Here is a 15584-nt window from a genome sequence, read left to right as displayed (position 1 = left end):
GCATAAAAATAGAAGAGGGAAATCTGAGATTCCACATATTTCTGTACCCTCCTCCTTGCTCCCCACTCTCCAGACCTGGTTCAGGATCCTCCAACCCCGTCTCTGCTTCCCACCCTCTTTCTTACACCCAGGCTTCCTCCTCTAAGTCTTTTAACAAAATGCCCAAGAGAATGGTGGTTTCCCCTGGATATCGCTGAATTGCATTCTTAACCCTTCGTGTATTCCAGAGACCAGCCCTTCCCATATGAAGGACCTAACTGAAAAGAGAAAGAAAAGCAGAGAAGGAAAGACATCACTTTATTTATTGAAAAGAGTGGAATCGTGAATTCCACCCTGGGATAAAATAAGTAAGATGGGCTGGGAAAGAGATGATCATGAACAATGTTGAAACCTGGTAATTGGTATCAAACTTCTTTAAATTGACTGTATTATCTGATTCAGTCATTTCTCCTCTAAGGATTAAGTCTAAATCATGTAATTTCTTATTTTTCTCTATACTGTGGGTGCCCAATAAATATTAATACTGATGCCACCATTAAAATTATAAAATCATAAAAAGAAAAACAGTAGTGAAGTGCCTTTTTTTTTAAAGAAGAAAGGAGTTTTTATGGATAGCGAAGATATGGGAAGATAAGATCTAAGCGAATAGATTGATATATGAGGCTCATAGAAGTCTCAATATGGTAAAGATACGAAATTATCGCCGTTTCACAGATGAATAAACTGAGGCATAGAGAGACTAAATAAACTGTCTGAGGTGATATAGCAAGTAAGAGGTGAAAACCAAGAGGGGAAGCTAAGAGGTGAAACCAAGATTCAAAACTAAGCAGTTTGGGCCCAGAGGCCATGCTCTTAACAGCCTGCTCTCTTGCCCATCCCCCACGCTCCCGCAGTTCCACATCATTTTCCTCGCTGTGTGTCTATTTCTTGCATTACAAGGAGCAGGAACCTCGTCTGATTTACCTTGGGACCTCTAAGTCCCTGGTATGTAGGGAACAGTCAAAATAAGTTTATTGAACTCAACAGGATGGTTTATTGGTAAGTTATCTAATCACTGAGATTTACACTTCTACCTTTACAGAATTTTCTGTAAATTAGGGCACAGATATAGCCAAAAATACACAGATTTAATAATGAGTCTTAAAAAAAAACGGTTTGCTTAGCTGCTCCCCTTTTCTGGTTTTGGGTTGTTAAATAATTTAAATGGCAGATCCAGAATTTATTTTTTAATATGACTTTTTAAATAGGAAATTCCAGAGCATTTCTCATTATATGAGAGCAAGAATCATGTAATTTCTTTTTTCTACACTGTGGGTGCCCAATAAATATTAATACTAATGCCACCATTAAAATTATAAAACTATAAACAGAAAACAGTAGTGAAGTACCTTTTTTTTAAAAGAAGAAAGGAGTTTTTATGGTTAGCGAAGGGAAATAAAAAGTGATTTACTTAGGCCTCTTATGTTTATAATAAAAATAGTAAATCTGATGGACATTTATGAGACCTGAGGATATGAAATGGTTAAACCACCAACAAAAATTAGTTTAAGAAGCTGGTGGTGAAGTACCCCGTAAGCAAGACTGTGGACACCTGAATCTACCTCTGGTTTATTTAGTGCCTTGCTATGTTTCAAGGTCTCTGCAATATTATAAATAACCAGTAACCTCAACCCTGACCTCTCTAGTCATAATAAATCCAGATAGCCTATTTGTCTTGACCTCTTAGCATTCCCTGGATTTCATATAACTCATGATTAGAAATGTTTACAGAGAAAATGACCTTCTGGCTAAAGAAGTTCAAGTTTTATATTCAACCAAGTCAGAAGGAGCAAGAAAACTTTTACTGGTAAACAGTACTGTTTTTTATAAACACCATTATATTAGGGTTTACCAGAGAAATGGAACCAATAGGCAAGATATATATGTGTGTATACACACACACACACACACACACACACACAGAAAGAAACTGGCTCATGCAATTGTGAGGGCGGGCAAGTCTGAAAATTGCCAGGCAGACCTGCAGTCTGGAGTTCCAGGGAAGAGGCGATGTTTCAGTCTTGAGTCCAGAGGCTGTCTGGAGCATTCCTTCTTCATGGGGGGACCATTTTAAAGCCTTCAACTGATTAGATAAGGTCCACCCACATTATGAAGGGTAATCGGCTTTATTTAAAGTCAACAGATATAAATGTTAATCACATCTTTTAAAAAACACCTTCATAGCAACATCTAGATTGGTGTTTAGATGGGTACCATGTAGGTATCTCAGCTTAGCCAAGTTGACACGTAAAATTTATCATCACAACCATCGATAGTCTTTATTACACCTGGTACTGCAGTTATAACTCATTAAGCCAACAAGAAGAGATATAATGATATAACTTTTGGATTTCTTCCTGAAGCAAATCTGACCAGTTCAACTGTGCAAGATTTCTGTGTACTAAACTCTACAGCAAACGTAAGTTGGCCGGTGTCTTTTTTGGCCTATATATTATCCAACAGTAGTTGGTAAAGTTCTCTGATGTCAGCAGGATGGTTTTCTATCCACTTTGGCTATGTATTTCTGTTCCAAAAACACTTCCAAGAAGGCATCATAGCATAAAAAACTATCACATTTCTCCACCAGCATCGTATCTCTCACAAATTAAATTATCTCAATTGCTTTGATACAGATAATTGCAATCCCTTTGTTTATGAATCTGTCAGATTAAACATTCATGGCCCCTATACAGTAAAAAAATAAATAAATAAAAATACACAAAGTATTCCACCTCTAATGAAAGTTTAATCACGATCTGATAGCAGGGGCTCACAGTGAGCTCAGAGCAGCACTGTGTGGCGTGATCTCTTTGCTGGTCAATAGTAGGGGTAGCACACTTCATCTAGCCGTCTGTGCCAGCCATCTTGCTTGCTTCTCCACAGCCAGACCTCTCTCCCCATCGTAAGAACTTCCTCTTTTCAATTCCTTGCATTATCCAAATGAATATGGAGGTCTTGGGCCAGGAACAAAGCTCCGAACAGCTGGATTTAGAGGATATCTCAAGGAAAATTTCATTCCTTGACAAATGGAGGCAAATCTTTAGTTACCACAGGTAAGATGTTCTCATTTTCTCATTTCTTCAGAAACAAAAGGATTTTCGGTGTTTGCAACGTGAGAAATTTCCATTATACATTTACCTTTAAAATGCTTCAGGCGTAACTATTTGTGGACAGAGACTTCCCTAGCAAGGTTGGGGTTTGGGAGGTTTGTGGATGTGAGATGTGAAGAGAGTGAGTAACTTACTTGATGTTTTCTCTTTCATTTAAAGGTTGAGAACCAATAATACAACCCCTCAGGTAATTACTTTTCTCAAAGCCAATGTGTTCTCCTTTAGTTGCTTCTTCAAACAATCACATTAACAGCATAATCTGCATTTATTCTTTGCACATAATGTCATTCAGGCACTGGCATTTAATGCATGAAAACCTAAAACTAGAAAGCCTGTCAATCTTTTTTCTTGCGCTTTTCTATAGAAGTATCTTTCTACTTCTAAGAGCTATGTTTTTATCATTAAGAGCATCATATGGTTATTATTTTAGAAAAAAGTTAATATTAAAATCTAAAGTTCCTATATTTGTGAAATAACAGTGGATTCTGACAACCAAGTGCTTCTGTGTCCCTGAAGAAAAGCAGTTTTGAAAATAGTTATTTTTATTCAGCTTGTAAAAAATTGTTTTCCTTTACCATTTTCAAATAAGAGAAAGATGAATGAGTTCTTGTGCTAAAAAGGTATTTTAAAATATGATATACAATATAAGATGAAAGATATTTATGCCTCATGTAAATTGAAAAGGTTAGAAGGTAATGGACTTTGTATTTCAGGTATTACTTCAATCACTGAGCAAACAGCACAAAATATTATGGTGGTTTTCCTGGCACTAGTATATATGATCAAACAATTGAATCATTAATATTTTAACTATAATGCTAAAGAATCTTGCTCCAAATAGCCTATGATCAAAAGTCTTATTTACGCTAAAACGCTCTTAACCATAGTCTAAATTAGAATCAGAGTAATAATGCTTCTATCTTACTCTTGGAAGTATTAAATGGAGATATCTATCATTTGGGGGGATAGAACATTTCAAAAGATAAAACAATCTTTAAAAGAAAAAAAAGTCAAATTATGCCCTACCCAAGGTAAGGAAAACCCATTGGCACAAATGTAAAGATTTTCCATTTGATTTACAAATTGCATCTTAGCTGATCAGTAGTCTGTGACTTGGATGCTGTGCTTCTGAGATAAGAAAGTCTTTGCCTCTAGGAATACAGAAAAACTAAAAAGGCAGTTTCTCCCATGTTTCAGCCACCAATAGGACAGATTTGTTTCATGACATTGCATAAAAACTAAGTAAATTTGAAGAAGAGTTGATGTTAACTTACAGTGACATGTCATGAGAATCAGTCAAGAAAAGTGAAAATAATTTTTTTAAGGAAAAAGAACTATTATACTCACTTGTTGGGGAGTAGGAATCTGAAAGAATTAAAAAGAGATAACCTGACTTCATTTATTGGCCAGTTAACAATGTAATGAGAAATACTTTATGTAGACTGGAAAGATTCGTTCTAAGTTTGTAAAATGTTGTTTTCTCAAAACAAGAGACAGTGACATTTACATTCTTCTCTAAACATAATTTCAACTCAAGGTCCTGATGGCATTAATTATGTTTCCATAGTTACATTTAACCTCTCCGAGTCACACAGACCTTATGAGAAAGCCCTTTGGCACAGACACTGGGATTTTTCTGCCTCTTTTGTTGCTATTTATCACAATTTTTAGCCATCTTTCAAAGTGAGACAACATTTTCTGAACACTGGTATTTCAGAGAGAGAGAAAGAGAAAATTTAAAACAAGGTCATCACCAGCTCTGTTTGCTTTGTCTTTTGGGTGGTGGTATTTGTACAGAATCATGAATGTAACCATACATCTGCTGATGAAAATGAAGATACAACAGGAATACCTCAGCCCAAAGGACAAGGACATTTGCCATCAAGTGGCCTTTGTTCTATTCCCAAGTCCTCTATCATCTTTTCAAAATTGGGCGGCTTTCCTATCTCCCTAGCAATGACCACGGTAAGTATAGCTTGTCAATTAAACATGAAATGAAACGTAATCTTCCCAAAACAACAAGTCTGGGGAATCTTATCTGCTGTCATGTAAGAGTATTATTGAAGATAAGACTGCAGACGGTTGTTATTGGTAAAAGAGAATATAATTAAAATGACTTATTTATGGTATTCTTCAAGGACATTGATAGTGGTACAGCCCTTTCCTCCCAAACTCTGATGCTCTATTTATTCACTTCCTCAATTTGACAGTGAAATTTGAGCGTGTGAGTTATATTAAAATAACTCACTATAGAAGGTAGGACAGGACAGACTGTCTGAGACAATGTAGATGTGTAAGAAAGTACCCAGCCTGGATGTGTGCAGGAGGGAGAGGGCTGGGGGAACCTGCCAGGCCCTGTCCTGGGCAAGAAGCTGATCGCATGAAATAGTTTTCTGGGGCTGCCAATGAATACACAGATTTGAAAAGAACATGACATTGCAGGATCCAAATCACTGGGATCTGTAAGCTACTGGTCCTAGGGACCATTTGCTCAATTTAAGATTTCCTAGCCGGGCGCGGTGGCTCAAGCCTGTAATCCCAGCACTGTGGGAGGCCGAGGCGGGTGGATCACGAGGTCAAGAGATCGAGACCATCCTGGTTAACATGGTGAAACCCCATCTCTACTAAAAATACAAAAAATTAGCTGGGCATGGTGGCGCGTGCCTGTAATCCCAGTGACTCAGGAGTCTGGGGCAGGAGAATTGCCTGAACCCGGGAGGCGGAGGTTGCGGTGAGCCGAGATCGCACCATTGCACTCCAGCCTGGGTAACATGAGCGAAACTCCGTCTCAAAAAAAAGATTTCCCCAGAGTAGGGGCAAGGGGCTGAGGCAGAGATCCAGCCAGGAGGCAAAACTAGAGGCATCACATTGGGTCAAATGGGCCATCACTGGAGGCAATGCCTTGGCAAATATCCAAAAGGACCAGCTGTCATGGTCAAAAAGATGCCAATGGAAACTGGGGAAGCAGAGGCCAGGGTCAAGCCAAGGTAAAAGTACCAGAGAGGCTAAGAGGTCCGTCCCATTGGATTGCCCTCCAATGTAGCCCTTTGAATCAGAAACAAAACTCAGGGCTTCACAAGACAATTTCCCCATCATTTCCATATCTCCTACACCTCCACATTATATTCTAGAAGCTCAGGCAGAGAGCTCTACCCAGGGCCTTAAGAATGAGAGTTGGAAGAGGCACTTCCTTCCTGAGGACGTGCTGCCAGACATGTGTGTTTGCAGAAACAACCCAGGACCAGCCTAGGCATCTGGGCAAAGGCTAGCAAGACTGGCCCTGCAGTCAGGCCTGCCATGTACATCAAGTTGCACAGTTTGTGCACTTCATACAAGATACCACCTGAGAGGATGAGTGGGGACTAAAACCCCTTTGGGGGAAACCACATGAAGCCTAACACAGAGTCTCCATCAGCTTTTTGAGCATGAAGGCTGGTGGCCCCGACTGCAGTATTTCCAGCTCTCAATTTAACCTTTCCTTAAGCTCCCTGAGACAGGACACAATCAGATGCAGAGACCACAGCCCCTGGGTTTTTTTTTTTTTATCATACAAATCCTCCCAGGCTTCACTGAACAACTTTCTCCACTGTCACACTTGCAGTACAGATGCACTGGGAGGCCTCACTTGCTCTTTCTCGTTGTCGAAAATCTGTCTGCCTCGGCTGAGCACGGTGGCTCGCACCGCCTGGAATCCCAATACTGTGGGAGGCCAAGGCAGGTGGATTGCTTGAGGCCAGGAGTTCAAGGCCAGACTGGCCAACATGAGAAAACCCCACCTCTACTAAAAATATAAAAATTAGTCAGGCATGGTGGCACATGCCTGTAGTCCCAGCTACTCAGGAGGCTGAGGCAGGAGAATTGTTTGAACCCAGGAGGTGGAAGTTGCAGTGAGCCAAGATCCCGCAAGTACACTCTAGCCTGGGTGACACAGCAAGACTCTGTCTCAAAAAAAGAAAGAAAAAGAAAGTACAAAATGAAGAAGGAAAGAGAAGAAAAGAGAAAAAGGAAAGGAAAGGAAAAGAAAGGAAAGGAAGAAAAGAAAGAAAAAGAGAGAAAAAGAAAGAAAGAAGAAATAGAAGAGAAAGAAAGAAAATAAATCTATCTGCCTCAATCCACCTTGCTTCCCTCTTTTTGCTCAAATGCCTGAAGTCACAGGAAGATGGGCAGGTCCACAGAGCTCCTGGAACACTGCACTTGACTCAGTGGCCTTGAAACCTCTCGTTGGAACCTCAAGTTGTGTCTTATACAGATAGTTCATCGCTGTATTTTCAAGCAATGAAGACAGATAATATGTAATCCTGCCAGGGCCCCCAGGCCTCAGTGATTCTGCTGCCTACACTGTGAAATAGACCAGAAGTTAGAGCAACTATCTGCATTTTACTTGACAAGGAAATGTTTTTAATGAAAAAGTTTAATAAAAATATATTTTTGGCTTCTGCAATGAATTTCTTTGGAGAATGTTATTTTAAAATTTACACATATCTGAAAAATAGGCCACCTTTTATGTGAAAATGAGAGAATTATGATTCTATATTGATACCTGCCTGTAAAAGAAGTAAATTCCAGAAGGTTCCTAAAACACAACAGTGGGTACAAGGGAGACGTGATAGGAGAGCATCTTCACCACATACCTTTTTGTTTCTCTGGATTTTGAACCACATGAATATACTATTTTTTAAACACATGCACAAATTTTAAAAATAGAAAAAGCATTCAGAGATGTTTGCTAAATCTCCTCATCTTTCTCCGTATTAGGTAGGTTAAAAACTCTGAGACTCAGAGTTTTAATATTTTTTAAATATTTTTAATATTCAGACTGAATATTCCCAGTTATCTACAATCACAAACATGATACAACCGGGGGGCTGCCCATGACTATGCCAAGGGTAGTGATCTCCTTTGGAAAAGGCTGGAAGACAAAAGATTTAGAAATGAAGTTGATGGAGGGTTAAAGTACCAGAAATAGAGATAATTGATTTTTCAAAAAAAAAAAAAAAAAAAAAAGAATTTGGATTTATTCCCATTATATGGGTCAGATGATCGTGTGTCCTTTAAATAGCAGTAGCATTAATTAAACACATCTTGGTAATTCAGGATGATGAGCATGGGATTCTAAATGTGCTTGTTCTAAGGAAGCAGGTTGGAAGTTTAACCAATTCTAATCGATGTTTGAGCAGTGCAGCCACCTGGCAAATTGTCAGAGCTATTGAATCCTAATGCTCACTCCAGAAGGCCTTTTGTTGTCATTCTGCTGTTCTTTTCTCTGTTTAGATTAGGAATGCATGGCATTTCCTGACACTGGCACACACCGTCTCTTTGCTGGGAATCTTCTCTGAAAATGGGGGTTGGGTAAAGCACCTTATGCACCTTCGCCTTCCTTAGCTCTCCTGTTTCTTACCTTTTGCTGCCCCCTTTCCAATACTACAGCCTTCTTCCTTCACCCAACCTGACATCTTTGAATGTGTGTGGAGAAGCAAACTCTGGCCAAGGTGAAATCGTGGGAAAGGTGAGCATCACCTCTAGGCTCTTCCACCAGCCTCACCTAATGGTCTTCCTTTTCTCCAGTGGCAGTTTCTCCCCGTCTCCCACTCCCAAGCCCTTTTCTGGACTCAGCCTTGAACACATTTCTGTAGCTGCAATATCATCCAGGAATATCACAGCAACAATGCAATACCAAGAGATCAAAATATTCTGAGAGACTCAAATGAATGAATCTCTAAAAGGGGACAACAGGCAGGGTGTGCTTTTTGGGAGAAGGAAGCACAGCCTGGCATCCCCCACATAAGGTCTAGCTCATAGATGGGCCTTGATTGGTACAAATTAATTCAGTGCCTCTGGATAATCTACTAGTGCACCTCAGGCTAGAGTAGGGGTGTCCTTCGTGTACCCCTCCAGACGCACGGTCCACCCTTTCCAGCCTACTCTCTGCCCAGTAGCGAGGCGGACCTGTGGAGAGACTGACCTCCATCAACAGGGCACCCTCCTCCTCTGGCTTCCTGTTGAATCTGAGCAATGGGGAGCCTGAAAGGAAACTAAAGGGAGGGAAGGGAAGTGAAGGAAGTCAGGTTGCTCGTGGCTGGACGATTCCCTCTCCTCTCGTAGCAGTCCTCTCCCCAGCTCTCTCTTCCTTCTGGTTCAAGTCACCATTCCTTTGCGTGCTCCTTCAGGGCTAGGGGTCATGACTTCCCACTGTTGCTGGGACACTACGTTACCCATAGTGGTGTCCCCACACCCAGCCCACATCTTTATAAATAGTCTCTGTCTTAAATGTTCCTCAAATTAATTATCTGACTTGAGAATGCCATCTGTTTCCTGCTGGGACACTGGCTGGTACAAGTTGAAAGGCTTGCATTTGAGTCTGGGCACTGCCATTAACTATAGATGTGACCTTGCATGTGTCGCTTAGCTGTTCTGGGCCTCCAGTCCTTTCACTGTAAAATGAAAGAGTCAAATTAGAATTTTAAAAACTCAACAAATACTTATTTTGAGCCTCCTACATACCAGGCACACACCAGATGCTAAGAAATTGATCACAAACATGATAGAACCAAGAGTTGCCTACTCTATTCATCAGTCTAGGATAGAAATGTCTTCTTAGAACTCACTAATTCTAAAAGCTCTGATTCCATGATGGTCTAGACATTCATAAGGCAAGAAGAGATTTAGGGAAGGAGCTTCAAAGAGGATTGGTCTACCTCAAATTAGGGGTGGCAGGTGGTCACAGGAAAGCTCTAAACCCAGGGACAAAGTACAAAGCAGTCAGCGTAAAAAGATTAAACCTGTTGGAAAGAATGAATCAGGGCCTCTATCTTTGAATGTGTGTGGGTAAATGATGATCACCATCACTGTCATCATAGCAATCAAATGGAACAAAGTGCAAGGAAAGAAAGGAATTCTTCACAAATATAGAATACTAGCAAAGCACAAAGAGAAAACTATAAACCATGCTTGATTGTATTAATAATCATGGCGGCCACTTCTTAGGACCATTTATCATCTGTTTCTAGTTACCAGACAGCACAACAGCACAGTAGTTATGTGTCAGGTTAATCTCAGTATAAATAGTATTTGATATTTGAAAGTAAATGTTACACAAGTAAGTTGGGTCATGTTTGTTGGCACACTGGCCAATGGGGCCTGCCCAGAGAGACCCGCAGCCCCTCTGTTCTCCAGCCTCCTCAAAGGGACAGCTGGAGAGAGAAGCTTTCTAGTTGCAGGTGGGAACTGGCAACAGAAACAAGAGTGTGGTTTGGCTTGCAGAACTTTTTAAATTGAAGTTAAATTTTAAGCCTTCTTAGTCTCAACGGTCTTAATCTTCCGCATTTCTACACGGCTTTTCCTCTCTTACTGATGCCAGTCTCTGGTCTTTTTCCATCTGTGTTAGGTCTTTCTTCCATACAGCACAAGATGTTCCTGGGTAGACAGGCTGTGTTTTCACAAAGGTAATAACACCCTACATTCACTTAGAACTTAGGGTTCCCAAAGTCCTTTTCCATGCTTCTCTTTCAGTTAGAGCCAGGATGTGGACCAAGCAAGGGTCACCCCATTTCTGGTCAAGTAAATTACGTCTTAGAGAGTTTCAGTAATTTGTCCAAGTTCACATGGTCAGTAAGGTGCAGAACTGGGGCTTCTCTGCCCTTGAGTTGGGAGCAGTCTTTCTGTACTGTGCAATCTTCAATGTCAGGGAGACATTTTCCATTAGTTTTCAGTGCCTGTCCTGGGGATGTTCTGGGTCGAGGACCCTCTTTGGCCATAGCACATACCAAGTCTGTGTCTTCCAGTGCAGCCTCTGTGCCTCTCCGCTACCTCTCCTTGATGTGCTGTTGCTTGGAGACAGAGAACACATAGTTTTTCTTCAAGTGGGTCCTTGCTCACACTGAAATGCATCTGCACCTTTTCTTGGGAGAGACAATCTTTTCTTTTGAGGGTGAAAGTAGAGATGGCCAGGAAATAAATTCTAACCTTAAACCAGTCCCTGGGCCAATCATAGGAAGAATGTTACAGATGCATGCTTCTCCCACATCTTTTTTTTCATCCTTTTATGAAACCAGTAGGGCCTGCTCTCAGGGCCTGCTTCATGCACAGCTGGGAAAAGGCACCTTGGCCCTGGGCCCATTGAGCTCCATGCTCCACTTGTCCACACTCTGAATGGCTGCAAGTGCCTGAATATGATATTTAAAGTCATCCAGGATGAGGCCCACGGTACTTTCCAATCTGAGCTTCTACTCATCTTCCCACCCCTTGGCCTACACACACACACACACACACACACACACACAGACACACACACACAGTTCCAGTCACATTGAACTCTTACTCCTCATCCCAGGACACCCCAGGTACTGATGTGTGTGTGTTTGCAGATCTTGCTCTCTTTCCAGCCTCCCCCCTGTTACAGGTAATAGGCTGGTGTGTGGCATGTCCCACAGTGTGGATGTGTCTCTCTGCTGGATCAAGGGATGCTTCTAGGGATATGGCATTAAGTAACATATTATGTATCATTGAGTTACCTAGTGAGAAAGGGATCCCCTTCTCTACTCTGACAGATCAGAGAGATGGACAGTACAGTAAAGGGCAGTACACATTCACACCTCTTTAATACTTCTTACCTTCCTTTTAAATTATTAAGAGTACAAGGCCCAATCAGAGCTTTCACAGGCAGCAGTGTCTAGCTGTAATTTATAATATTATTTTATTTTCATATTTTTATCATGCATGGCAAATGATTTTGATTCCTATTTAAGGAAGTTTATATAAAGTGTCTTTCTTAAATATTTTCTAAGTTACAAAATGCATCCCAAGCTAGTGAAGAGTATTAACTAGATCGATTTCACCTCTCTGCCACCTCCACCAGAACAGGTGCTGGTATCTATGGCTGAGAGACCCATAGATGTTTCACATCATAGGACCTTTGTGCAGGCAACCCCCAATACCAGCCAGGAGCCTGGTAGACTTGCTGGTGGCTAGATCCAGAAGAGAGACAACAATCACTGCAGCTCAGCTTTCGGGAAGCTACATCCATAGAAAAAGGGAGAGGGTACTACATCAAGGGTACACCCCGAGGGACAAAAGAATCTGAATAACAACCTTTACTCCTAGATATTCCTTCTGACAGAGTCTACCCAAATGAGAAGAAACCAGAAAAACAACTATGGTAATAAGACAAAACAAAGTTTTTTGACACCCCCCCCCCAAAAAAAAAATTACACTAGCTCCCCAGCAACGAACCCAAACAGAATAAATCCCTGATTTACCTGAAAAACGATTCAGGAGGTTAGTTATTAAGCTAATCAGGGAGACACCAGAGTAAGGTGAGGCCCAATGTAGGAAATCAAAAAAAAATTATACAAGAAGTGAAGGGAGAAATATTCAAGGAATAGATAACATAAATAAAAAACGATCAAAACTTCAGGAAACAATGGATCCACTTATAGAAATGTCAAATGCTCCGGAAAGTCTCAGCAACAGAGCTGAACAAGTAGAAGAAAGAAATTCAGAGCTCGAAGACAAGGTCTTCAAATTAACCCAATCCAACAAAGACAAAGAAAAAAGAATCTGAAAATATGAACAAAGCCTCCAAGAAGTCTGGGATTATGTTAAATGACCAAACCTAAGAATAATTGGCATCTCTAAGGAAGAAGAGAAAGCTAAAAGTTTGGAAAACATACTTGGGGGAATAATTGAGAATAACGTCCCCAGCCTTACTAGAGGGGAAGGCTCTCATTTCTTTCCCCTCTTTTCAAACATAGACATCCAAATGTAAGAACCACAAAGAACAATTGGGAAATTTATCATAAAAAGATCATCACTTAGGCACATTGTCATCAGGTTGTCTAAAGTTAAGATGAAAGAAAGAATCTTAAGAGCTGTGAGACAAGGCAGGTGGTTTCACACCTATAATCCCAGCACTTCAGAGGTGAGCAGATCACCTGAGGCCAGGAGTTCAAAAGCAGTCTGGCCAACGTGGCAAAACCTTGTCTCTACTAAAAACACAAAAATGAGCTGGGTGTGGTGGCACGCGCCTGTAATCCCAGCTACTCAAGAGGCTGAGGCAGGAGAATCACTTGAACCCAGAGGCAGAGGTTGCAGTGAGTCAAGGTCATGCCACTGTACCCCAGCCTGGGCAGCAGAGTGAGACTCCACCTCAAAACAAAAACAAACGAAGAGAGCTTTGAGACCAAAACACCAGGTAACCTACAAAGGAAAACCTATCAGATTAACAGCAGATTTCTCAGCAGAAATCCTACAAGCTAGAAGAGATTGGGGCACTATCTTTAGCCTCTTCAAGTATTAATAAAATAATAATTGGTACACAAAAATGATAGAAAACATAAAGATGGCACATACATGATTAAAGCAAGGCAGGTGTTAAGAGAATGGGTAACCCAGCTATGTCTACTAGCTGGCTGAACAAAGGCAAATACTCTCACCTCTTTGTGCTTCAGTTCCCTCATCTGGACAAAAGCTGGATAACGGCACCTACTTTGTAAAATTAAATGAAGAGAATAAATGGGAAGCATTTATCCCAGTGGCTGGTACACAGAAAATGCTCAGTAAATGCTAGATGCCATTGACCAGCCTCATTCAAATGCTAGTTCTTCTAGGAAGCCTTCCTGAGTGCTTCAATCAGAAGTTCTCTCTCCCCGCCACCCCCGTTTCTCATAGTACTTTTTACTTAAGGAGAGTCACATGTTCTGTCTTGTACATAGCTGTGGGGTATTAGACTTTTTACATAACTATATCCCACACAGGACCTAGTACATGCTAAATGATCAATCAGTCTTTGATTACGAATAATTCCCTTTTTTTCCATATATTTGGTTTATAAAAATCTTGTTCCCATTTTTCTGGGAAGCTCTAAAAGATCCTCTTGAATCTCAGCGTGCTGCAGAGTATTTAGGAAAACCTCAAAGACCCTGAGATAGAGAGAACGCTTGTTTCATATCATTGAAATCGCGACTGTACTAGGCTAGATACATGAGGTCCTACCTGTTCCTTTTTTGTGGAGTGAGAGACAAAAACCCAAAGATGGGAGAGGCAGGGTGACAGCCACGGTTATGGGGCAAGAGCTGTAGACACAGAGCAGCCGAAGTGAACTACAAGGTAGATGGCTGGCAAAGGAAGGTGAGACGCGAGGGACAAACGTCGTCTAGGCATCTTCTGCCCAGGACTTCACACAATTAAAACTGGGGACTAGGGTAATATGTAAGCCTGAATACAGAAAGGAACGAGGCCCACTCCTTGGTCTCACCATGAGAAATATGTCTAGGAAGAATTATCTTTGGTTGAATAAATTCTATCCCCTTTTCAGAAGCTGCGGCAGATTCTGTTTGGAAACACAGTCCGTGTCTTCAGCTATAACTGGAAAAAGGCCTATTTCAGATTCCACGATCCTTTTTCTGAACTAGCTTTCACTCTGGAAGTGGGAAAGGTAATAGCCAGTTTATAATTTTAAAAAATCTTAATCCCATGTTACTTATCCATGTACCCTTTCTGTCCACATCCATGTAAATGCATGTCATTATAATCATATGTAGAAATATATTTATAATATAAAGTTTAACCTTAAATGATAACAGGCTATTTAAAATTACCTTGTAACAAGCCTAAAAATCTGATATGGGCTGGGCACGGTGGCTCACGCCTGTAATCCCAGCACTTTGGGAGGCTGAGGTGGGTAGATCGCCTGAAGTCAGGAGTTCGAGACCAGCCTGGCCAACATGGTAAAACCCCATCTCTACTAAAAATACAAAAATTAGCTGGGTATAGTGGCACATGCCTGTAATCCCAAATACTCGGGAGGTTGAGGTAGGAGAATCACCTGAACCTGGAAGGCAGAGGTTGCAGTGAGACAAGGTCAGGCCACTGCACTTCAGCCTGGGAGGCAGAGTGAGACTCCATCTCAAAAAAAAAAAAAAACAAAAACTGATATGAAGCAGGGACATGGTGAAGGCAGGATGGAGGATATACATCCCCAGATTCTGCTAGACACTGCAGAATCCAGCCCAGCCATAGCACCAGCCATGGCCGCAGAAAGGAGTGCAACAAATACAGCATGGTGTCCCTTTGCCAAGCTCCAGGGAATACCAGAAGGGAGAAGCCTGCAGAAAAGAATCGATAACGTTAATTTCCAAGAGTTCTCTTTTGTAATGTTGGCCCGTGTGGTTCTCCTACACTTGTAAAGTCGCTCCGTCTCACACGTCGTCATTCATCCTCATTTCAGGGAGGGGCCCGAAGCATTCAGATGGCTGTGCAAGGATCCATCATCAAATACTTGTTGTTTACCAGGAAAGGAAAAGACTGTAACCTTGGCAGGTAAGAGGACTGTGAAAAGTACTTGAATTACTCATTTCACTAGAGAATCTTTATATGCTAAATAATCATAACTGAAAAATTCAGGTTGTCTCAGGAAGAAAATCTGCCTCCTAAGACAGA

The 15584-nt window shown here is 41.1% G+C and overlaps 1 protein-coding gene across 1 annotated transcript in view; it reads left to right on the top strand.

Moving 5' to 3' along the window:
- The first annotated feature begins 2846 nt into the window (after positions 1–2846).
- Positions 2847–15584, top strand: part of MINDY4B (MINDY family member 4B) — a 36571-nt gene continuing 23833 nt past the window's right edge. Inside the window, exons 1-5 of the mRNA XM_037736426.1 lie at positions 2847–3092; positions 3309–3336; positions 4947–5114; positions 14461–14580; positions 15373–15464. Of these exons, the coding sequence (XP_037592354.1) occupies positions 2980–3092; positions 3309–3336; positions 4947–5114; positions 14461–14580; positions 15373–15464 (521 nt within the window). The 5' untranslated portion in view covers positions 2847–2979. The remainder of the gene's footprint in view (positions 3093–3308; positions 3337–4946; positions 5115–14460; positions 14581–15372; positions 15465–15584) is intronic.

The sequence above is a fragment of the Cebus imitator genome, unplaced genomic scaffold (assembly GCF_001604975.1).
Source record: "Cebus imitator isolate Cc_AM_T3 unplaced genomic scaffold, Cebus_imitator-1.0 Scaffold25, whole genome shotgun sequence".
NCBI lineage: Eukaryota > Metazoa > Chordata > Mammalia > Primates > Cebidae > Cebus > Cebus imitator.
This window is presented reverse-complemented; position numbering and strand designations above follow the sequence as displayed.